Source organism: Eriocheir sinensis, unplaced genomic scaffold (genome assembly GCF_024679095.1).
Source record: "Eriocheir sinensis breed Jianghai 21 unplaced genomic scaffold, ASM2467909v1 Scaffold453, whole genome shotgun sequence".
Taxonomy (NCBI): domain Eukaryota; kingdom Metazoa; phylum Arthropoda; class Malacostraca; order Decapoda; family Varunidae; genus Eriocheir; species Eriocheir sinensis.
In genome coordinates this window covers 180,001-205,233 of record NW_026111780.1, presented here as the reverse complement: position 1 = coordinate 205,233, position 25,233 = coordinate 180,001, and the positions used below count along the sequence as shown (strand labels likewise).

Sequence of the window (25,233 nt, the reverse complement as noted above, 5' to 3'; positions counted from 1 at the left end):
AAGACCTGGGAGTGTATGTTACCAGGCTACCAGTGAAGGGATATCCAGCACACCAATACCACATGGGAAACACTCCACTATCCACCACAGAGGCAGAGAAAGACCTGGGAATATATGTTACCAGGCTACCAGTGAAGGCAAAATCCATGCCAGTCACAGTGGACGGGCTAATGCTTCACGGAGGGATTATACAAACACTGTCCATTCCTTTGTCCTATTTATTGCAGTAATGGACCTACAATACAGGGCCAAGGAGGGGTCAATATTGTACTTATGCAGCAGAGGATCACATGAGCCCCTGAATCAGAAAAAGGTCACAATAATCAAATGAGCTCCCAAGTAGAGTCACAATCTTTTGACTTGAAACACTACAAATAAAAATGCATGTAAAATGGCTATAGAGGGAAAAATACAAGTTTGCTGAAGGTAAAAAAAGATAGCTGCTTATATGTAGAAAATTATGGGGGTTTGTGAAGCTTAGATGGAAAGTCGCAAACCACAAATAAATGACCACTTCAGAATGCAACAAAAAACAGTCAAGGTTCTTGCGAGTAAAAAAATACATGACAAAACTAATCTTGTGTCCAGAGTGAGGGAAGGGAGGCCAAGAGGATTGCTTTGGAAATGAAAGAGGGAGAGGCTGACTGTGGGGAAAGAGGAAAGAAGGAAGGGAGGGTGGCTGGGGAAGAGAAAGAGAAGGAAAAGAGGATTTGTTTTGGGAACGAGAGAAAGGGGGAAAGGTCGATCGAGGGGAAAGAGGAGAGAAGGGAGGGAGGCTGGGAAGGAGAAAGAGAAGGAAAAGAAGGGAAAATGGCTGAGTACATGACCAAAAGCTGTTACTATAAGATTCTTGGATACAACTGAAGTCCTACAAACATGAAGGTTCTTGTGAGTTTAAAAATACATAGCAGAAAACTAATCTTGAGTCTTGTGTAAGGGAGGCAAGTAGATATTTGTTTGGACTGAGAAAATGACCAAAAGCTGTTACTATATGATTCTTGAAGTACCACCAACATGAGAGGTCCTTGTGAGCTCAAAATATATGGCAGAAAACTAATCTTGTCTTGTGTAAGGGAGGTAAGTAGGTATTTGTTTGGACTGAGAAAACGACCAAAAGCTGTTATTATAAGATTCTTGAAGTACCACCAACATGAGAGGTCCTTGTGAGCTTAAAATATATGGCAGAAAACCGATCTTGTGTCTATGGTAAGGGAAGGGCAATACAAACTTAGCGTATGACCAAAACACATCACTATAACTTGATTTTTTAATACAACTGAAGTGAACATGAGAGGTTCTTATGGGTTAAAAAATACATGGCAGAAAACTAATCTTGTGTCTATAGTAAGTTAAAGATAATATCAACTTAGTATATGACCAAAATCCATTACTATTGACTTGATACTTAGATCCCACTGAAGTACCACCTACATAACACAGCAGAACACATGATAGCTCCTAGTAGTAACAGCAGTAGTGGTTATGACTTTAAATCTGCAATACATGACTGGGAATTGAGGTCCACAGTGCTATTAACAGCTGACATTGAGGATAGATGTCACAGTATGTAAAAATAGATTATGATTACAGGGTTTTGGAGGTTAGAACAATGCCAGGTTTCTCAAAGACACATCTGAGGATTTAAAATTACCTACTCTACCATCATGGACACTAACAATTACATTTCGACCTTTACATATTTTTTCACTTAAACATTTCCACTCTACATCTACATAAGGAGCAGTTGTACCTCCTAGTTTCAGAATTCAATGAGGTTATCTTCGCTTCTAAATCAACTTTGCAGCAAACTTATCTACTACAAGAGTGCATTATTTCTTATCTCATTTCTAAGTGGGTTCTCTGCTGACATGACACACAAGAACAAATGGATGAACCTCAAGTTAAAATGATCCTTTGGCTACGGTACGATAAGGTGGAGAAAGATAAAAGACTCGGCGCAGCGAGACTCTGATGACGTGACTGGGGTGAGGCAAAGGGTTGACACAAGGGACTTAATATTAAAAAGCCTTCAAACTGCATGATTTTTCCGTTTGGGGTTGACACACACACACACACACGCACGCTTTCTTTCTTACATGCATTCAGTTGTGCACTCAAACAAACACACACACACATTTTGCAGACAAACACAAGCCTGCACAGATGATTCCTGCTCACACACATGGTCACACACGCACACAGGCACATCCATACACAGGTACACACATGAGCGTTATCTGTTGGGGAGAGACAAGGGACGTGTCAGAACAGTAATAAAAGGAATTAACTGCAAGTACTTAATCTAGTGGTTGATATGTTAGCTTCTATTGAGAGGTCTCCTTCAATCTGTGTTTGGGTTACATTCCTGAAGACCAAAATATCCTTAATCAAGTCTTATATGGGTTCATTGGAGGTGTTCTTGGGTCTGCTTAAACTCACCACTCTTAACCCTTATATATATATAGTAATAGTAGTTTATTATTAAAATACAGAAGTAATCCGAGATATTATTGTAAAGTCAACCCTCAATGAACCAATTAGGGGAAGGGGGTGACGTTAGCTCTGAAAATCTGTTATATGCAAGGGACGAACTTCATTCAGTGTTTGTGGTGCAGCAGGGATGGAGTATTCGTATTTGAATACACTTGAATATCAATTTGGGTGTATTCGTATTTGTATAAATATTGATAGAAATCAAAGTATTCTCATTCGTATCAAATACAAGGGAAAAGTGTTCGTGTTCTGCGAATAATCTGACGAATACTTCAAAATTTATGATCATAAACACCAGCCACTGTTCCCTACAAGTCCAGCCTTCTGGGTGGACGTGTAATGGTCGTGTACAGCACAGGTTCATTACTCATGATACTGTTGCATAACTTTAGAACAGTGCTGTGCCCAGTTATGTCAAGGAGGTATTTTTCAATAAGTATTCAAGAATACTTTCAAGAAGTAATCATATTTGTATTCAAATTAAAACCATTTCAGTGTATTTGGATTTGGATTCATTGGAATATGAAGTATTCATATTTGAATACACAACTCTTGTATTCACTCCATGCCTGGATGAAAGTTCGTTACTTCCAACCACTTCCGTATATAAAGAAATTTGTATGATATGAGATGCAAGATGAGGCACTGAAGGAGGAGAGCAGCAGTGTTTACAGCCAGCCAGACAGAGACAGACTGACCAGACGCACACCACTAGGTTGGCTTTGTTTCCAGCACTGCCAACCAAAGTGTATGTGCATGTCTGGTTGGCCCACCACTGAACCCAACCCCCACACTCACCAAACTTGCTCACTAAATCCCGGACTGTTCCCAAAATGTAACAAAAGACGAAAATTGTTATATATACATCCGTAACAGCAAGGGTTTACTGTGTGTATCTAAAAAATGAAATCCTGGTGGCAGACATACAAAACAACATAAAATTCAACACACACAGACACTCACCTCATAGAGACAGGCACACTCTAGCGTCCCTCAATGTACGATGACAGGTCAATCTCGTCAGGGAGCTCCGTGATGTTGACGTCGAAGCGCTCCTGCACCTCATTCAGGGTCTTGGCGTCACTCTCCTCGCTGACGAAGGTGACGGCCAGCCCCTGTGAGTGTGTGAAGGGAAGGTGAGTGGCAGAACGGTTGACGGAGTGGTGACGGAAAGGGGGAAATACTGAAAAGGTTGGTGGGAAAGGAGAGGAAATGGGGAATGATACCAGGGTGATAGGGTGACAGAGGGAAGGTGATGGGAATTGAGGATGGAAAGGGGTAAATATTGAAAAGGTTGGTGGGAAAGGAGAGGAAATGGGGAACAATAACAGGGTGATAAGAAGGGAAAGACAAGGATGGGAGGGTGACAGAGGGAAGGTGATGGGAATTGAGGATGGAAAGGCGTAAATATCCTTCCTACAGACACTCTCTTCACAAATTCATTCTCCTTCAGTCTCATGATGTGTCCAAACCATCTCAGAATACTGCGCTTCACCCAATAAAGGAACAGAGGAAAAATGAGGGAGATGACAAGTTGTGAGGATTTAAAATGAGAAAGATAAGTTAGGGAGTGAAAGGAGATGGGAATTACCCCTCTCGTCTTTCCTTCCTTCCCCTCCTGCCCCTTACCTTGGTGCCAAATCGCCCGGCCCTGGCAACGCGATGAAGGTAGGTGTCGCTGTCCTCCGGCATGTCGTAGTTGAACACAATGTTGACGCGCTCGATGTCCATGCCTCGCCCGAACAGGTTGGTGGCCACAAGGATCCGCTGTTGATGGTAGTGGGTGTTAGGGTGGTGGTGGTGATGGTGTGTTAAGTCTAAGGTTTTTGATACTATGACTTATACTGGTGGTGGTGCAGGAAAGACATAGGGTTGAGTGCAAGGTCCCTGCTATTAATAACTTTTTTTTACAGCAAAGGAAACAGATCAAGGGCAAAAAACAAAGAAGAAACAGAAAGGTCGACCAATCACTGTGCATTTCAAAGAGGAGTGGCCAAAAGAGATGTCAATTTATATATTTACATTGACCTTATTGTTATTACTCTCCCTTGAGGGGCAAATAATCACAGAGCATCAAATTATTGCAAGGATTTTGGGATCTGACTCAATTGCAATGCGTTCAAAAGCTTAAGTTAGTGTCATACAAGAGAGGTTGCACAAGTCCTTCATCATCATCATCATTTCGTTGCAGTCCGTTTTCATTCTATCTGAGCGGCTGGACGCTTTATGGCTGTCCTCCATTCTGCTCTGTCTTCTGCCCGATGCTCACCCAATCCCATCACTGCCAAGTCTTCCTGTATACACCTTCTCCACATTTTCCTAGGTCTACCAACTGGTCTCCTTCCTTCTACCTCCAATCTCTCCAAAACTCCCAGCACTGTATCCTCCCCTGCTCTCTTCACATGTCCAAACCATCGCAGTCTTTCCCTTCTGAGCACTGTTTCCAGGTCCTCTACTCCACATCTGTATCCTCCCCTGCTCTCTTCACATGTCCAAACCATCGGAGTCTTTCCCTTCTGAGCACTGTTTCCAGGTCCTCTACTCCACATCTGTATCCTCCGTTCCACATCTGTATCCTCCCCTGCTCTCTTCACATGTCCAAACCATCGGAGTCTTTCCCTTCTGAGCACTGTTTCCAGGTCCTCTACTCCACATCTGTATCCTCCCCTGCTCTCTTCACATGTCCAAACCATCGGAGTCTTTCCCTTCTGAGCACTGTTTCCAGGTCCTCTACTCCACATCCCTTCTATATCTGCACTGGACACCCTGTCTTTCCACCTGATCCCCGCCATATACCTCAGCATTCTGCGATCACTTGCTCTCAATACTTCCATCAATTTTCTAGTTAAGGCCCATGTACAAATTTCTCAGTCTGAACCAAAAAAGAAAGGCTGTACAAATCTCTCAGTCTGAACCAAAAAGGAAAGGCTGTACAAGTCTCTCAGTCTGAACCAAAAAGGAAAGGCTGTACAAATCTCTCAGTCTGAACCAAAAAAGAAAGGCTGTACAAATCTCTCAGTCTGAACCAAAAAGGAAAGGCTGTACAAATCTCTCAGTCTGAACCAAAAAAGAAAGGCTGTACAAGTCTCTCCGTTCCTCACCTTCTGGAAATCCTTGAACTGCTGGTACCTGCTCAGCCGCTCCTCCTGCTGCATGGCACGGTGGATGGCAATGGCCGGGAAGTTCATGTCCACCAGCAGTGTGGCCAACGCAACGCACCTCTGCACTGACTTGACGAAGATCACCACCTGCGGGAGGACGGGAGGGGTGAGAGGGTGTTGGGGGTGCGGTGAAGTGGTGGATGATGACAGGGGTGTGCAGTGGGTGAGGTGTGAATCAGATGGTGGTTCGTGCGATCACTCTACTGTACCATATAGAAATAACAAAATAAATACTGAAGAAATACATGGCCAGGTTGAACTCACGGGGAAGCACACTATCAATCAAACACACAGACACACCCTAACACCTAACTTCTCCCTGTTGCACATACATATATAAAAAAAGATAAGAATAGACAATGGAGGTTAAGAAGTGATAATTTTTTTTTTTTACAAAGGAGACAGCTCAAGGGGACATAATAATAAAAAAAAAAAAAAAAAAAAATAAAAAAAAGGAAACAAGACCCAGAACCAACGTTGCCAGATTGTCATACTCAGCCGGTTATATTTCCCGACTTCCTGCCCCTAAACTGTCTTCCGGGTTTCAACGACGAAACTCATTTATAGTTATCGTTAAAATACAGTCATCCCTCAAATAGTACGGTTTCGGTTTTATGTGGATTTTCATAGATTTTTTTGGGATTTTTGAATTTCCCGACAAGCAGGAAATTTAAAAATCTTCCATGACAATCCGTATAAAACCGAAACCATACTATTTGAGGGATGACTGTAGTTAGATCGTGATGTTTCTTGGCAATAGTTAGGCGTCAGAAACCGGCAAATACTATGCTCTGAGTACGACAATCTGGCAATGGTAGCTATACGTATTTTCATATTATTGTTTTGTTGCTTATTCAATGTTCCTCCTTCTCTTCTTTCCTTCTCCTCTCATTTACCCTTCCATATACCAGACTTACACACACACACCCACACAAGTACGGTAATCTAGCAACAGTGTCCAGAACCTCTATTTTCTTACCTGGTTGAACTCCAGCGCGTCGAGAAGTTCAAACAGCTTCTTATTCTTCTCATTCTCCTTGATCTTGACGTAGTGCTGCTGTAGGCCGTGGAGGGTCAGCTTGGCCTCATCGTCAACATACACCTCCATGGGCTGCAACAACAAGGGCACACACACACTGCTGGGGGGGGCTGGGTGACGCGGGGAGGGGCGGGGAGGGAACGAAGGAGGAGCAAGGCGATGGGGGATGGTGCAGCATTTACAAGAGGGATGGGAAACTAGGGAGCAAGGGACGGGTAAGCAGGGGATGATAGGAATGAAGGAAAGACTAAATATATGGCAAGGAGGACATGAAAGAAAAAACTAGCAAGGCGGTGAGGGATGGTGCGGCACTTACGAGAGGGGTGAGAAAGTATGGAGTGAGGGAAGGGAAAACAGGGGATGATAGGATGTATGGAAAGACTAAATATGTGAGGAAATGAAGGAAAAATCTAAGTGGTGAGGGATAGTGGAGTGTTTACAGAGGGACGGAGAGCCAGGACGGGAGTGAACGAAAGGTAGGTGACTGGTTTTGAATGAATTGTATAAAAGGCTTTGCTGAGGAGACTGGAAAGGTTGGAAAAGAGGGAGGAAATGAAGGAAAAATCTAAGTGGTGAGGGATAGTGGAGTGTTTACAGAGGGCCAGAGAGCCAGGACAGGAGTGAAAGAAGGGTGAGTGGTTTTGAATGAATTGTAAAAAGAGCATTGCTAAGGAAAGGTACAGTACTTTTTGAGGGAGGGCGCAAAGGAAAGAACAAAGTGTGAGGGATAGTGGAGTGTTTACAGAGGGACAGAGAGCCAGGACAGGAGTGAAAGAAGGGTAGGTGAGTGGTTTTGAATGAATTGTAAAAAGTGCATTGCTAAGGAAGGTAGGTGAGTGGTTTTGAATGAATTGTAAAAAGCGCATTGCTAAGGAAAGGCACAGTACTTTTTGAGGGAGGGCGCAAAGGAAAGAACAAAGTGTGAGGGATAGTGGAGTGTTTACAGAGGGACAGAGTGTTAGGACAGGAGCGAACGAAGGGTAGGTGAGTGGTTTTGAATGAATTGTATAAAGAGCATTGCTAAGGAAAGGTACAGTACTTTTTGAGGGAGGGCGCAAAGGAAAGAACAAAGTGTGAGGGATAGTGGAGTGTTTACAGAGGGACAGAGGACTAGGACAGGAGTGAGAGAGGATTGAAAAAATAGTAGAAGAGGATTATGAGGAAGTTGAGATATAGGTGAGACACAACACGGATAACAGTGACATGATATGGGTCTGACAGTGCTGGGAAGGTTAACATGATAACTACAAGGGGTGAGATAGAGGTGACAAGTGTGATATGAAAGACAACTAAGACAGGTTTGATGACCCACGGTACTTTTTTTTTTAACAACGAAGGAGACGGCTCAAGGACAACAAAGAGTGTAGAAAAAAACCCTGCAACTCACCGCTCCCACTTAACCCAGTAGCAGCGAAGGGTCAAATTTGTGGCTTCACCATGTAGCAGCGATGGGCCAAATTTGTGGCTTCACCGTGTAGCTGTGACGGGCCAAATTTGTGCCATGATATAAACCCCCAAAAATAGATGATACATAAACTGATCACAAATGCTTTGATATATATTATGAAAGGGTTTGTGTGAGTGATGATTTTTTTTTCAGTTTTCTTGCTTAAAGGGACCATTAAGAAACATGATCCCCGCTGCTACCAGGTTAAACTTGGGTGACCTGAGTTTGACCTACTTCACCTCATATAAGATTAGTTGACCTCGCGGTGATGCAACAACCAACTTAGCCTTGTTACACATACATAGACAGATAAAATAGAATAACTGAGGTAGGAAGGGATGACGAAATGAAGTTTTAAGTGGAAAATAGAAGTGTGAAAGAAAATTGAACTGTAGGTGATGATGAAATAGAGGACAGTGGAAAAGACATGAGGCCAGTTTCACAGTTCCCCATGACGGGTTAGTAAGCTCCCAAACCAATACAAGAGCCTTCAAAATTTCCTTGTATAGTGTCTGGTGTTTATATTTAAGTTCACAAATTTGAAACTACACAGGAAAAGTCTTGTGTATTTAGTGTGGCATTGAAGACCTCACCGTTTTGGATTGTATGGGATTCTATAGTTTGGTTCGGGCTGTTACGAAGACACTGTGTTGGACTGTGAAACTGGCTCATGATATATAGAGAAGTTGACCTCCCTAAGATGCAGGACACAACACCTAAGTTCACTGTTACCTAGGTGCTGCTGGCTAACAAAAACGGATGTGATGTAACTGCCTATCTGTCTCCATTTCACTCAGGGACTGAACCCAAGCTATCGTAATTGAAAACCGTAGTTGTTTACAGCTAAGGAGACAGTTCAAGGGCGTAAAGAAAAATATATAAAAAAAGCTCGCTACTCACTGCTCCTGAATAGAGGTCAAAGGAGTGTCCAAAAAGAGAGGTCAATTTCGGGAGATGTGTCCTGATACCCTCTGCTAACCAATGCACCACGGAATACTTCCAAAATATGAGAAATAAAATGGGAAATAGGAAATGAAGGAGCGTTAACAGAATTGAGAACGTTAAAAATGTGAATGAGTATAATAAGAAAATGAAAATAAATAGAAAATGGAAAATATAGAAAACATATATCATGAAGGATGTGAGGAATATAATTGAGAGAAAAAAAGGTTAAGGAAATTAGTATAAAAAAATAAAGATAAAGAGAAAATGGAAACTATAGATGAAAGACAATATATATAATAAACATCGATACAAAACAGGAACTGGAAAAGGAAAGAAACGAAGAAACAGAAGAAACAAAGAATTAAAGAAAAATGAAGATAAGAAGGCAGAGAAAAAGCACAGATATACAAAAAAACAAGGAAATCCATGAACAGGAACAAGAGAGAGAATAACACCTGAATATTTAAACGTCATATTAAGTCTCCATCAACGACACAGCGGCTGGTTTGTCTTTCTCGGCCCGTTTTTGAAGGCGTAGGAGTGATGATTTTTATATTATTTTTGTGACTGAGTTTGTGATGTTGGCGTAAGGGAGGGAGGGAGGAAGGGGAAGAAAGAAGGAATGAGGAGAGAAAGTAGAGTAAGAAAAAGGTCTGGAGAGAGAAAGGGATGGAGGGAAAGAGGAAGGAAGGAAGGGAAGGGAGGAGAAAAATGAGGAGGGTAAGAAATAGGTCTGGAGAGAGAAGGAAGGGAAGGAGGAAAAGAGGAAGGAAGGAAGGGAAGGAGGAAAAGAGGAAGGAAGAAAGGGAAGAGAGGAGGAAAAGGAGAGGAAGATAAGAAATTTGCTTGGAGAAAGGGAAAGAAAGGAAGGAAGGAGGGAGGGTAAGAAAGGAAGGGAAGAGAGGAGAAAAAGGAGAGGGTAAGAAATAGCTCTGAAGAAAGGGAAGAAAGGAAAGAAAAGGAAAGTGAAGGAAAGGAGAAGACAATAAGAAATAAGTTTGGAGAAAGGAGGGAAAGGGGAAGGAGGGAAGGAAGGAGGGAAGGAAGAAAGGAGGAGGGTAAGAAATAAGTTTGGAGAAAGGAGGGAAAGGGGAAGGAAGGAGGGAAGGAATGAGGAAGAGGAGAAATGAGTGGATGAAAAAAAGAAAGATGGAATGAAGAAAGAAAGGAAGGATGGAAACAATGAAAGGAAGAAGAGAGAGAATGAAGAGGAAAAAAGAGAATGAGGAAGAAAGAAAGGAAGGAAAGATTTCATAACATACCAACTTTGTGAAAATCCAACACTTCTAATTCCATCCCAAATAAATGCAAATAAACAGACCAACCAGCCACGTTAATAAATACTAATACGACATTTAAACAGTCTGGCATAAGGAAAATAAGGGGGGATTATGATGTTTCTATGTAGGGGGAAGCACTGTTAACTTGGTAGAAGCGGGGATCATGTTTCTTAATGGTCCCTCCAAGCGAGAAAAATGAGAAAAAATCACCCCTCACACAAACCATTTCATAATATATATCAATGCATTTGTGATCAGATTATGTATCATCTATTTTGGGAGGTAAATAACATGGCACGAATTTGGCCCGTCGCTGCTACACAGTGAAGCCACAAATTTGGCCCGTCGCTGCTACCGGGTTACCTTGAAACATCTCTGTACTCTTCACCTCAGTCGTTACCCACAGACAAAGGCCCATATCATCAAACTCCTTCAAGGCTTACTCCATCTATACCCGGTAGCAGCGACGGGCAAAATCTGTGGCTTTACCGTGTAGCAGCCATGATATAAACCCCCCAAAATAGATGATACATAATCTGATCACAAATGCTTTGATATATATTATGAATTGGTTTGTGTGAAGGGTTATTTTTCTCATTTTTCTCGCTTGGAGGAACCATTAAAAAACATGATCCCTACTGCTACCGGGTTAAAAGGCTCTTGCGGAAGTTGTCGAGGTTCCCATGGGTGGTTTCCCGAGCCTGGTGGTACGTTTGCAAGGGTTCTGAAGGTGAAAAGCACTCTTGGCAGCCTGACATGACTCCTCTCTGGCTTGAAAAACATTCCTAAGAGAGTGTTTGATAATAGGAGTGATATATGTGCTGTGCTGCCCCCTAGTGAAACACCTTGGAAGCTCCCCTTTAAGAAGCAATGACATCACCATCCCTCTGCCATACACTCAAGACAAGGTAACATAGAGAAGCTCCTCCCACTTTCATGCACAAGCCAATCAAATCAAAGCCTCCGTGAGCATCAGCCAATCACAGAGCTCATATAAATGGAAGGGGTGGAGCCTATTTGAGTTATCCAATGGTGTGGCTTGGAGGATTGTGGGAGGAGCTAAAGTGCCTAAATTGAGTGAATTTAATGATAGTTAAAAAACATTTGTTGACTTTAGATAATAAGTAATAATGATAATAATAATGGTTAATATATACTGTCCTGGTATCACAGAAATAAAAATGGGTAAAAATATGATTAGGTATGTGTGTATTTGTGTGTGTGTGACAAAGTAAGGGTAAGAAAAAGCATGTGAGAATGGAAGGAAGAAAGAAGAGGATGTTAACCCGGTAGCAGCGACGGGCCAAATCTGTGCCATGATATAACCCCCCTAAAATAGATGATGCATAAACTGATCACAAATGCTTTGATATATATTATGAAATGGTTTGTGTGAGGGGTGACTTTTTCTTATTTTTCTCGCTTGGAGGGACCATTAAGAAACATGATCCCTGCTGCTACCGGGTTCAAAAGAATCAGGAAATCAAGAAATGGAAGTAAAAGAATCATGTTGTTGTAGTTGGTTGCATTCCACCTGTCCACTCGCAAGTGTGGATGTGGCACATGTGATTGAGCGAACATCAACTGCTGTGATAAATATTTAATCTTTTTTTAGCAATAATATATTTGAAAGTTCATGTATACAAAGAACCCTCACATATTCTTCTATGAATCCCAAACATGCCAATTTGCATCGCCAATATATTATAAAAACACATGAAAGACAAGCTTGTATCAAAAAGCCTACAATCAGATCATACTTGAACGAACAATGACCTTTTAAAGCCTAGAGTTATTTAGCTCATTTCAAGAACATGAGCTATCTGTCTCTGTAAGTGCATATAAAAGGTATTTCAATTTTCACATAGGCAATATTGACAACAACCAAATATCAAATTCAAAAATATTTCATGCTACTTCCAATATTGCACGTGTGATTTACATGCAATAAATTATTAAGAGTAAACCAATGTTTTTCCCTGTACCTGAAATGAGAAAAAGCTGATTAATTAAAGCCAACAGTTTGTTCTCATTCACCTAACTAGACTTATTGGTACAAGCTTGTCTTTCATGTGCTAGTATGGTATATTATCAATGCATGTTTGGGATTCATATAAGAACGTGTGAGGGTTCTTTGTATATATATATAATCATTCAAATATATTACAGTCATCCCTCAAATAGTACGGTTTCCATTAGTTCAGTTTTGGTTTTATACGGATTGTCATAGAAGATTTTTTAAGGATTTTTAAATTTCCTGTTTGTTGAGAAATTCAAAAATCCTTAAAAAAAATCTTCTATGAAAATCCACATAAAACCAAAACCAAATTATTGGAAACCGTACTATTTGAGGGATGACTGTACTTAAGAAATCATCTGAATATTTATCACACGCAGCCAATAATATCAGACATGCTAATTCTCAACCAACCATGAGCTACAATGCGCAGGTGCCACATCACTCAAAATTCATGGTCTAAGTGGACAGATGAAATAAGCCTATGGTTGTTGTTGCTGCTGTAATCTTACCACCCCCAAACCATACAAACCCCCTCTTGAGGCATGGGGGGAGGGTAGGCTGGCAGGCTGTAGGGGTGGCGCGAGAGGTGGCGTGGGGCCGAGACGGAGAGCAAATCCACACCCTTTCAATCCCTTTTCCCCTCTATTTCCATCCTCCTCTACCTCTCTCTTTTCCAACTTCCGCTGCATTTTCCTCCTTTCCGCCCCTTCCCTTCCTCTCTTCTCGCAGCAAGGATGGGGCAATAGGAGAAGCACTCTTGATCTTGCAGTCGATGCAGTAGTAGTAGTAGTAGTTGTAGTAGCAGTAGTAGTAGTCACAGTCGCAGTAGCAGCAACAGGATGGGTGTGGATGTAGGAATGGGGAGGTGAAGGGAAGGGAGGATATAGGTAAGGATGGGGATGATGGGAAGTGAGGGATGGGGAAGGAAGGAGGATGGGAAAGGATGGGGTAACTTTTGCACCACTTGCCACGGTGCGAAGGGGGACAGGTGAAGGGATGGGGAGGTGAAGGGGAAAGGAATGGGTAAGGACGGGGAATAAGGAAGATGAGAGGATGGGAAAGGATGGGATAGCGTTTGCACCACTTGCGACGGTGCGAAGGGGAGGAGGTGATGGGATGGGGAGGTGACGAGGTAGGGACGGCATACTGATCTATTTCTTCTTGCGAGTTTTGTTGACGTTTGGCGAAGATGACGTTTTGGTGGAGTTTGTAGCGTGCATGTGAGTGTGTGAATGTGGGGTGACTGACTGACTGGCTGGCTGGATGACTGACCGACTGACTGACTGACTGACTGGATGGTTGAGTGTATAATATTTCTCCTGACGAATGTACAGTTATGTTGGTGATAATGGTAGTGGCAGTGGTGATACAATGGTGGTGCGGGAGGTTATGGGGGTGGACAAGAGGCTGGAATGGTGGTGCGGTGATTGTAGTGGTGATGGTAGTAGTGGTGGTGCTCGTACGCCACGCCAGTAAGCAGACGCATCCAGTCCACCTCGTTCAAGATGCAGTGGAAGTGGTGGAGCTGTAGACAGTGGTGGAGGAGGAGGACGAAGGCACCTCACCCGCTCTTCCTCCCTTATCCTCCACACCACAACAAACCACCACCGAAATCGACACCGCCAGAGGTGCTGACAGTGCCAACACCAGCAGCAGGAGACCCAACGGTGAGAGGAGCGACGACGGAACGAACCATCGCCGCGACCACAACCGTCACCACAGTCTCAACCACAACAAGAACAACAAGAAGGGAAACGTTGATAGCGGTATTTACGTCTTGCATGAACTTCTTGCAGACGGGGCGGATGTCCTTGCTGAGCGTGGCGGAGAACATCATGACCTGCTTCTCGTGTGGGGTGTTGCGGAAGATCTCCTGCACGTCCCGCCGCATGTCTGGGGGGCGGGAGAGAGACGGCATTGATACATATCTTTTATATATACTGGTAGTTAGTACACACAAGGTTACTATAGATGGTTTCCCGATCTCACCAAAGCATACATATATATACAGTAGACCCTCTATTTAGCTCATGTCTCTGGACGCAGGAAGGGATGGAATTGATATCTTTGTGCAATCTGTTACTGAAGGGATGGAATTGATATCTTTGTACAATCTGTTACTGAAGGGATGGAATTGATATCTTTGTAGAATCTGTTACTAAGAAATTTTTGTTGCATTGTTACCAGTCACCCCTAAAATAGTAATGAAATTTTCTATCACTACAGCTTTTTGCAGGGCAGACTCACTCTACATTACACAGCATTCACTTTTTTCATCCCTTTCTCAACTTTTTACAGATTCCACAAAAACTAGGAAGAGAACAACACAAGATCTACCAAAGCTTTACCAGATGTATCCTGACAACCCTCCCTCCCCCCTCCACACACACAGCAATACTCACCAAGCTGTTCCAACATTTTGTCGCACTCATCCAGCACAAAATGCTTGAGGTGACGCAGACTCAGCTTCTTGTTCCGCACGAGGGCCAGCACTCTGCCCGGGGTGCCCACAACGATGTGTGGGCAGTTGTTTTTGAGTGTGTCTTCATCCTTCTGAATGTTCATGCCCCCGAAGAACACTCCGACCTTCACCGTGGGCATGTACTTGCTGAAGCGCTCGTACTCCTTGGCGATCTGGTAGGCGAGCTCTCGGGTGTGGCACATGACGAGCACTGACACCTAGGGAAGAGGAGGTGTGAAGGTGAGTCAGGATGCAGGTGTGTGTGTGTGTGTGTGTGTGTGTGTAGCAGTGTAGGTGATAACAAATGGTACACTCACATTTAACATGAATTCACAATAGCAGCAATCACCTATAGCCAAATCCTATCACCATCATTTCATATCATTACTTAACTCACTATATGTGGCCCTCCATGAAACTCACTCAAAGTAAAACAGACTTTCTACATCTATCTAATGATTTATACACTACCACATTAATTCATACATCAAAGTGCATGTCATATGGCTAGGTAGCATGTAATATTCCTGGCAGACCAAACTAATTTATCTTTCTGTAAATTGAGAAACCAGAGAATAAAATACAATGCTGATCAAAGACAAAACTACACACACACACACACACCTTTCTCCCATACACTACACAACAGTTGACTTGCTGGCAAAATAGTTTACATGTGAAATATCACATAAAACAAAACCATGACATGAAACACACACACACACACACACCTGGCCATCCACAGGGTCAATCTGCTGCAGTGTTGCCAGCACAAACACAGCTGTCTTGCCCATGCCTGACTTGGCCTGGCCAAGGATGTCCATGCCCAACACTGCTTGTGGGATGCACTCGTGTTGCACTGGAAGGAGAGATGAAGCGGAAGGGCATTGATTAGTTTACGACAGTTAACTGACATGACTTATTGACTTGAGCTTGCAAATTCGTAGCTAGGTGTGCTAACCATTACACCACAGAACGGATGTTTGAACCCATAATCTACATAATGAATTAAGATTTGTACATTAAGAAATGCTAGCACCCTTAACAGAGCATTATCTTCAGAAGGATGCTCAAATCTCTTCTCTGCATCTCAGGTGTTTGAAGGCTGATGAGGAGGCAGCTTATAATGTCTGCAATCTCTCATGCTCAGAATAATAAAATAAAAATAATAATATCAGTCACTCCCAGCACCCACCTTCTGAGGGATGCTCAAAGCCACAGTCCACAATGGCGTGCAGGATCTCTGGCTTCAGCAGGAAGTCCCTGAAGCCCGAGGAGTGGATGGACACATAGGTGCCCTTCACGTCCTTCTTGGCCGGGGCAGCCTCTGGGGTCTCCCCAACTCCTCCGTCCACGGCCTCCTCATCCTCCTCGTAGTCGAGCAGTTCGGGCTCTGGGTCGGCCATTTTGAGTTGTCTGTCGGGGAAAACACTCGTAAGTCTTCAGAAAATAAATTCTACCCAAGTGAAAATTCTGGTGATCATGAAGAAAAGCAACTCTACATACGTGAAAATTCTGATTAATCATTCAGAAAAGTAACTCTATATAGGTGAAGATGCTGGTAATTATTCAAAAGACAAACTCTCCACTGGGCCTGGACAGGACCCGTTTCCATTACAAGGATCCTGATCTGCCTCGATGGGTCCTTCCAAATATTAATGTTTTTTTTTTTTTTTTTTTTTTTTTTTTTATTTTTTTGCCAGGTGGGCTTCTTCCCCAGTGTCCTTGGATGGTCGTCCAAGTCTTCTTTTTCTTGGTCCTGTCCTGGTGGTCCAGCCCGCCCGTGGCAGGGAGTAGGCAGAGTTAGTGGCGCCATCATTTTGCTGGCTTGGCTCCCCTCCCTCATCTCATCATCCTAGAATCTAGAATCCGGGTTGATAGGTGGTAGGTGGTCTTCACAGGTAGTAGTTAGTTTTACTCGTGGGGCTGAAAAAAAAAGCCAGCTGCAGGCACGGGGATTGAACTCGCGTCCTCCTGAACACGAGGCCGTTACTTTGACGATTCAGCCACCGCCTTTGTATAAATATATGTTGTAAGACAGTATTTAAGTACTGATAAATATAAAATTGTGAGGCCCACGTCCACACACGAGCGAGGATGCATCTGCCTCCACTTCTCTTTCCAGATGGTGCAGGTGAAGACTACCCACCACCCGTGTGAAGGTGGAAGGAGGATTGAGAATGATAGGAAGGTGGAATGAAAATGAAGGGTGGGCCACCGCTGCCCCACCCTGTCCTGTCCAACGTTGCGTATTTGTACCGCCCAACACTGTATGCCATATATTTAAAAACTAAGCTAACCTAACAACCTACCAAACAGGAGGGCTTTGCCACCCTCAACTACCTAACAAGGGGGCTTCACCACCTTTGACCCACCCTTCTATTTTCATGTCTTTCATAACTAAACTGCATTCAACGACCAAAAAAGAATCTATAATGTAAGTATTAACTTCGCAAGAGGTGGCTATCCCTTCTTCAACATTAGCTCAGTGCAGTAACAAATAACTTTCAGAAAATAGAAGGTAGGTTATATTAGGTTAGTTCAAATTTCTTCAACATGCGGTGTGGGGAGGCAAAAATACACAGCACAGGAAGGGACAGGGCAGCGGCGGGGGTGGTGGTAACTGGTGGCATCGGGGAGGCAGTGGGTGAACCCCAGACATTGAAAAGTCAATCATTTGGTGATTTCCAGAGATATATATAATCTCCATAAAAAAAAGCATCATATTTTGTCCGGAAAGGAGCAGTCAGTGTCTTGAAATCAGTAGGTTACCCGGATAGGCTAATCTAGCTAACAACTGCTTCTAATATACCGAAAAAATAGCATGGGTACTGCATAGGATACTTCTTTTGCTTCACATTTGCGAAGGTTTAAGTTCCCGGTCGTACCAATTTACTGCGTAAACGGCTTGATTATGTGGGGGTGCCTGGAAAATTTCTAAGTCCAGTGTTGTTGTATGACACGAGGGCTCTGTGGGCAGACTGAGCCTCTTAGCCGCCTTATACTACACCACAGAAGCTAGTTCCTAAGTCAGTAATATCCAAAACGCGCATGGATTATAACGATTTCGGACAAAAAAACGGTCTTTTAAGAGTTTTGTTATTTTTTTCTCTATATTAAAGCAACTAATGCCGCAGCTATTTGTATTTTCTGATTTTAAAGGAATACATTCGTAAAATGTTACTACGCGAGGGTGTTTCAGTGGCGGCACCTAACGGTGGGTTCCTGAAGTCAGTTGTTTTCAAGCCGCCATAATGGATGGAAGGCCCGACACTCACTCCCTCAAAATATCAGTCTACTTTACCTTTCAGTAAGTGTTAACTGAGTATTTAACCTCTTTATTGGTGTGCATGTAGGTTGACAAAAGGACCGATTACTATCCCAGTGCCGGGTCCAACAAAGACACGGGCGTGTCATGTGTCACATGGTGTGACAAGCACGTGTCAGAAAACAAACGGATATTGTTCAATGTGCGATACTTATAGTGGAGTTTGAATAAAATGGAGGCCAGGGTCATACGTAGCAGTCGGTAGGTCACTCCCGCGTCAGTTAACAGCAGGAGCGTCAGTTCGATCTGGATGACAGCTGTCACAAATCTGTTTTATTTTGTACCTTAAACTACTCGGTAAAAATGATCTAGCACCAACTTACAAGAAGTGGACGGGTTAACCGTCAGTATTGTACCATATGTAATTATGAAACATGACATTTCCCAAGAGTTGCTCGACTACGATTGGGGTGGTGGGGTGGGGGTTCAACTACGCTGACCATCCAATTACACGCCCTACACTCATCAACAGACCCGCTGCGGTGGCTGCTACGTTATATAGGAATATATTACAAGAGTATATGTTAGGGAATTTCCTTTCTTTAGAGACTAGGGATTTTTCCCAATTTTGGGGATTTTTGTAGGGACATTTTGAAAGCCCATTTTTCAGTGATTTGGCCGTCCACCACCAAAACCACTGTTCCCTACAGGGATTAATCGAGCTAACAACCACCAAAACCACTGTTCCCTAAAGGGATTAATCGAGCTAACGACCACCAAAACCACAGTTTCCTAAAGGGATTAATGGAGCTAACGACCACCAATACCACTGTTCCCTAAAGGGATTAATCAAGCTAACGACCACCAAAACCACTGTTCCCTACAGGGATTAATCGAGCTAACGACCACCAAAACCACAGCTCCCTAAAGGGATTAATCGAGCTAACGACCACCAAAACCACAGTTCCCTAAAGGGATTAATCGAGCTAACGACCACCAAAACCACTGTTCCCTAAAGGGATTAATCGAGCTAACGACCACCAAAACCAGTTCCCTACAGGGATTAATCGAGCTAACGACCACCAAAACCACTGTTCCCTAAAGGGATTAATCGAGCTAACGACCACCAAAACCACTGTTCCCTACAGGGATTAATCGAGCTAACGACCACCAAAACCACTGTTCCCTAAAGGGATTAATCGAGCTAACGACCACCAAAACCACTGTTCCCTACAGGGATTAATCGAGCTAACGACCACCAAAACCACAGTTCCCTACAGGGATTAATCGAGCTAACGGCCACCAAAACCACTGTTCCCTAAAGGGATTAATCGAGCTAACGCCACCGCCATGGCGCCGGTGCCGCCGCAAAATAACGTGCATTCATTACCTACCTTATGAAACATCATTAGGTCTTCATATATTTTTTCTACAAACGTTTGGTTAGCGACGGAACGCTTGGTTAGCGATGGTATGCTTGGTTAACGATTAGCCCACGCATGTGAGACCAGGTCCACCACGTGTGGTTATTATTTTTTTTTGCTGTGCTGAGGGCCGGGTATAGCCCGGGCCTGTTCAGCCCGAGTCCCGGATGAGCTTGAGTCATGGCTCAGGGCTGTTTTGGGATGGTTAGCGATGGTATGCTTGGTTAGTGATCAGCCCACGCATGTGAGTATACGGTAGGGATTTTCCTTACTTTCGAGAACAGGGAATTTTCCCTAATTTAGGGATTTTTCTAGGGATATTTTGAAAGCCCATTTTTCAGTGATTTTGGCTTCCCCCCCAAACCCTGGTTCCCCCCAGTTCCCCAGGCTTGTCTTGGGGGGTAGGGGGGGGCTGGGGTGGTGGAGGGGGAGAAGTAGTTGTTCCCTAGTTTTACCCCCGGATAATGTTCACGAAAGTGTAGCCTCCTCTGGCGGTGGCGGTCCAGCTGGTGTTGTAAGAAATACCTCCTCACAGAAATAAGTTGCATATACATGAGGGGGGGGCACCCCACCCTGGTTAGGAGGTTATGTAAGCTTCAGTTGGAGTAGTTTAAATCTGCTCCCCCAGCCAAAACCCTTGATTTCCCACGGGTGTCCAAGTTGAACCTCTCTGCGAGCTATTTTGCGGCTGCGGCGGTGGGTCCACAGAAGGCATTGAAAAGTCAATCATTTAGTGATTTCCGGAGAAAAATACTATCTCCATGATAAACAGCATCATGTTTTGTCCAGAAATAAGCAGTCAACATCTCGAAATTAGTGGGCTACCCTTTGGTGAATATTCCCCGGCTACCCTCTGACTGCACCGTGCACTGCATTCAGGGACCAAAAATGAATCTACATTGTAAGAATAAACTTCGCTAGAGGTGGCTGCCCTCTCGTGAAAATCATCCACGACCCGTCTTTGGTTAGTGAGCAGAGCGGGATTGGCTAGGCACGGGGCACACAACGCCGGGTGTACTTCTAGAGTTTTACCCGAGTTCACCCCCCGCCGGCCCCCACACTACTGAGCCCTATACCTGACCAATATATTCCCTGACCACGAGAAACACTAAATAACCCACAAATAACACATAAACCACGCCATTCCTCACACTTCCCCCCAAAAACGGAAAAAAAGAAAACGAAACGGCAATAAGGAAAATTAGCTTAGATACCAAGAGCCTTATGTCTGGCCAATTACTTATTCCCTACCCACAAAAAACACTAAATAACCCACAAATAACACATAAATCACGCCACTCCTCAAAAAACTCAATATCAGCGGCGTTGCACCACATTGCCGCCGCGAACCTTACCATGGACACCGCTATTTCTGCATTTACGGTATTTAAGAGGCCACGAGGCGCCTCAAAGGTATCTAGAAACATTCATCTCACCTTAAAGTATATTTCTGGTAGGCAGAGGAGGTAATAGGGACTCACCTGGGCGGATAACGGAGAAAGAGCGGAGAGTCGATGTAAAATGGCGCCAAGGAGAAGCTCGCGTGGTCTCGACAGTGGTGCCGCTTCGTCTACCTCCCCGGTCTTCATCATTATTGTCGATTTGAATTATTATCGTGTACTATGGGGGTTAATATTGCTGTTTGATTCGTTATTGTTTGATTTTGTTCATTGTCTTTACTTCTATATGCGAGTTTTGTTGAATATTTGATAAAGAAACTGAAACTATTGGCAACACCGCATTCATCCTTTCTCGACAAAATGGTATTCATATATATTTTAACTATTTTGTCATTTGAATTGTCTATAATGTCTAATCAGTTCAATTTTAAGAGATATAAAACAACTGAAGGCGTATATTTAACCCGTGACAATTAATTTAAGTCATTTCACATCAGCAACTTTATTATTTTTTTATATATGTCTTTTAAAGGGCTAAATATGTACTTAAATATAACGTTCAATGCATATTTACGCATAATCTATAAGTATATCGTAGAAAATAGCAATAATATAACGAAATACTATATTGTTCCAAGGAATCGGACAGTTAGTTGACGTGAAGAAAATTATAATAAACACAAATTATCAAATATATAAGATGTCCAAAATATCAAAGCCAGTCCCATCTTCCTCTTCCTTAACAATAAAAACATAAAATAATAGAAATGCTAAAATCAGAGACAGGGAATCGGACAGTTAGTTGACGTGAAAAAAAATATTACATAGATACAAATTAAGAAATATATAAGATGCACACAATATCAAAGCCAGCATCATCTTCCTCTTCCTTAACAATAAAAACCAATGAAATAATAGAAATACTACTATCAATGGCAGGGAATCGGACAGTTAGTTGACGTACACAATCAACGTTGTCAGATTGTTGTACTCAGCCTCTTATATTTACTGATTCCCGACCCAAAAACTGTCTCGTGGACCCCAATAAGGAGATTAACTTATAATTATCGTTAAAATAGTTAATACCTGATGTTTCGTGGCTATATTTATGCGTCAGAAGCTGGTAAATACTATGCCTTGAGTACGATAATATGGCAACGGTAGACGATATAATATATAACATACAAATTTGCGCATATATACGGATACAAGAATAGAGGAGATGAGCAAACTATCAAAACAAGACCCTAATACCTCATAATCAACAATAAAAAGCTAAAATAATAATACAAATACTAAAATCAGGTCAAAATCACGGTATCGGACAGTTAGTTGACGTAAACAAACAGGGCGAAGGGACGGAGGAGGCTGCCGGGCGGTGACATTTCTTCACATTTTTACCTTTTTCTCCTCCCACTCGCCTCCCAGGACCCAGCCAGCCAGGTCACCACTTAGAGGCAGCCCAGGTGATAATACAGGTGAGATTTCATGGTTGTGTGTATTGTAGTTTAGGAGTATTAAGGCCTGATATGCATGTATGTCACCCGGCCCAAGACGTCAAGTATATTTTTCATTTGTCTTAGTCCCCTCAAGGGTGGTCTTGCCCCCTCCTGTGCAGAAGACCTCGTTGTAGAAGTTTCCAAGATGCACCTGTTCTCTTGCAGTACTTCATTAGTCGTAGTTGTCGTAGGTAGATTTAGGTGTCTTCAGCACGGCCAGTCTGGGGACCCGCCGCCCCCACACCTCTGCTCCATCTTTAAGGGTTGACGAGGACGAGGAAAATATAATGGGAAGACTCCTTTTTGATGAACAAGGGATTGAACAAAGTAAAAGAACGATCTTTAAATTCTGGGAAATACGAGAGAAAAAGATAAAATCAATATAGTGAAGCTAAATTATAAATAAGACCCAGACTCAGACCACAAGACCACAACATCAAGACAACATCAGGAAGTGCCGATCCAAAGGCAAGACTTCCGCTATCTACCTGAACCTGAACCTGGGTTGCAGCTGGTCGATGATGGAGTTGGCCGCTGCTCCTCTTGAAGGCGTGGGACTGGAGGCTCGTTTGGTATATATCGTTGAAAGTTTCCTGGCACCGTTCAGGTCTCTGATGTCCCTTGGCAGACAGTTGAACAGCCTGGGTCCAGCACAGATCTGGATCTGGACAATAATGCGCAGGGCAACCGTACAGGTGCATAACACGCATATATGTGTTGGCTGTTGGGGGGACGAGGGAGCCGGGTGTGCAGGGGAGGGAAGTGAATCAAGTGTAATTGTTAGTGTTGGTGTGTTGTGGTGACAAGTGAGTGTGTATTTGTTTTTTGAATGAGTCTATTGTACCGCAGTCTAAAATCTGTTGAGGGAGGCTGTTCCAGTCACGTATGGTGCGTGGAAAGTATGAGTGCTCGTATGCGTCAGTGTTAGTGTGATATGTTTGGTATTTATGGATGTGTGTGTTATGAGTATGTTGACTGTTTGCGCTGTGTAGGTATGTTTGTGGGTCAATGTCAATGTGAGTGTTTGTGATCTTGTACATAAGTGTAAGTCTGTGTGCTTGTCTGCGTATGTGAAGAGGGTCCATGTTTATCTGTTGTGTGATCCGTGTTGTGATTCCAGGCGTTGGAGTGTAACTGTTTGTAATGAACCTTGCCGCCTTGGTGTTGATTTGTTCTAACCTGTCAATGTTTCTGTGTGTGTAAGGATCCCACACCGTGGAGCAGCATTTTTTTCTGCCTGTATTGTCTGGATCCTCTGAGAGTGGCAGTTCAGTGACCTCCTTGTGCAGGACCTTCCAAACCTTGGGTGGTGTTGGCCTTCTATGCCACCCTTCTCGTTGTGTGTTGGATTTGGTACCATGCCCTTAAGGATTTTCCAGACGTAAATAGCAATGTAGCGCTCTCTTCGTTGCTGCAGAGAATACAGCCTGAGGTGTTTTAGCCTCTCCCAGTAGTTGAGGGAGTCCCTGACCAGCCTCCATGTGAATCGGTCCAGTCCAGTCTAGTATTAGGCGTGGGATTGCCTTTGCAACGGCTCCCACTTATGGTCCTTATTCTTGTTTCTTGATTGTTGATTGGGGTTGTTGTGTCTTTTAGTCTTGGTGAATTTTCGTTTTTCTTCTGCTCCAGATTTTTGTGATATAACTTTTTCTGTCTTTAATTTCTTCCGGTGTTAATGGTTGGAACACTTAATATATTGGCTAATTGGAACACTCTTTTCATCTGTCTTAGTTCCCTTAACCCGGTAGCAGCGACGGGCCAAATTTGTGCCATGATTTTTACCCCCCAAAATAGATGATACATAAACTGATCACAAATGTGTTGATACATATTATGAAATGGTTTGTGTGAGTGATGACTTTTTCTCATTTTTCTTGCTTAGAGGGGCCTTTAAGAAACATGATCCCCGCAGCTACCGGGTTAAGGGTGGTCTTGCCCCATTGTTAGCAGCGTGAACATTCTTTGGGCTGGTGTAACGCCGGAGTAGCCCAATGAGATGAAATATAGAAACGTGGTGGCGTCGCTCCCTTGACCCCCTAGTGACCTGGTGGCTGAATGCTGGTCCTAACATGAAAGCCAGAACCGTGGAATACGAGAGTGTGGCCACCTTCTGTGTTGTTACCTAAAAAGCCATGCCAGATTCAAATTGATGCTGATGTAATAGTTTTTTTTTTAGCTCTAGGATTTGTTAGGATCTCATAGCACCCAGAGCACAAGAAACACTGTTGTATCCTTGACCATATGAAATTAATCCCCAATGCACTTTCCAGCCTGTCTTACTGGAATATGTTCTGTTGTTTGATGAGCTTGGATAGGCTGGTGCATTGATTAGCGAGACCTTTTGGTTCTTTGCCTGACGTTTTACTCAAGCATGGCTCTTAGGGAAAGGTCATCCACGTAAGAATCAATCTGAGTTTTGAGGAGTCTTTTGGTAACAACAAGGCGCCTGTAATGAAGGTTGTCACACTCTCCCATTCCACGGCTCTGATGGAAACTATACAGTCGACCCTCAAATAGTATGGTTTCCAATAGTTCGGTTTCAGTTTTATACGGATTGTCATAGATCTTTTTAGGATTTTAAAATTTACGGCTCATCGAGAAATTAAAAAATCCTAAAAAAATCTTCTACGAAAACCCACATAAAAACCAAAACCGTACTATTTGAGGGATGATTGTATATTGGCAGGCTTTCTTTTTTTCTCATTACTAATTTTTTTTTGCTATTGGTCTGCTTCCATTATCGTTAAAAAAAGAAAGTGGATGTCAGAATCATTCAGAGCACACAAACCATTACCT

General features: G+C 43.1%; 2 protein-coding genes and 2 long non-coding RNA genes across 6 annotated transcripts in view; 3 read left to right on the top strand and 1 right to left on the bottom strand.

Annotated features, from left to right (window-relative positions):
- The first annotated feature begins 230 nt into the window (after nucleotides 1-230).
- Nucleotides 231-1,218, top strand: LOC126992378 (uncharacterized). Its single transcript, XR_007746505.1, has 2 exons — nucleotides 231-1,021; nucleotides 1,158-1,218. It is a non-coding gene; the product is annotated as an uncharacterized LOC126992378 (long non-coding RNA).
- A 35-nt stretch (nucleotides 1,219-1,253) lies between these two features.
- Nucleotides 1,254-21,116, bottom strand: LOC126992374 (spliceosome RNA helicase DDX39B-like). 2 transcript variants are annotated; one of them, XM_050851089.1, is made up of 10 exons: nucleotides 21,020-21,116; nucleotides 16,042-16,262; nucleotides 15,578-15,705; nucleotides 14,788-15,064; nucleotides 14,160-14,278; nucleotides 6,634-6,765; nucleotides 5,595-5,741; nucleotides 4,123-4,260; nucleotides 3,457-3,608; nucleotides 1,254-2,237 (listed from the first exon to the last, which is right to left on the bottom strand). In XM_050851089.1, exons 2-9 carry the CDS (start codon nucleotides 16,250-16,252, stop codon nucleotides 3,477-3,479), a joined length of 1,284 nt encoding a protein of 427 aa, XP_050707046.1. In that variant the 5' UTR covers nucleotides 16,253-16,262; nucleotides 21,020-21,116; the 3' UTR covers nucleotides 1,254-2,237; nucleotides 3,457-3,476. The 2 variants fall into 2 exon arrangements, with proteins under 2 accessions (XP_050707046.1, XP_050707047.1); XM_050851090.1 differs by lacking the exons at nucleotides 14,160-14,278; nucleotides 14,788-15,064; nucleotides 15,578-15,705; nucleotides 16,042-16,262; nucleotides 21,020-21,116 and adding an exon at nucleotides 13,048-14,121.
- On the top strand, nucleotides 6,772-9,797 carry LOC126992381 (uncharacterized). The gene is made up of 2 exons (XR_007746508.1): nucleotides 6,772-7,324; nucleotides 7,522-9,797. It is a non-coding gene; the product is annotated as an uncharacterized LOC126992381 (long non-coding RNA).
- Nucleotides 21,117-22,255: 1,139 nt separating the features above from the next.
- The window catches only part of LOC126992375 (GDP-fucose transporter 1-like), a 17,189-nt gene continuing 14,211 nt past the window's right edge, over nucleotides 22,256-25,233 (top strand). For both annotated transcript variants that reach the window (XM_050851092.1, XM_050851091.1), the window contains exon 1: nucleotides 22,256-22,416. The gene's annotated coding sequence lies outside the window, so the exon portion shown is untranslated. The remainder of the gene's footprint in view (nucleotides 22,417-25,233) is intronic.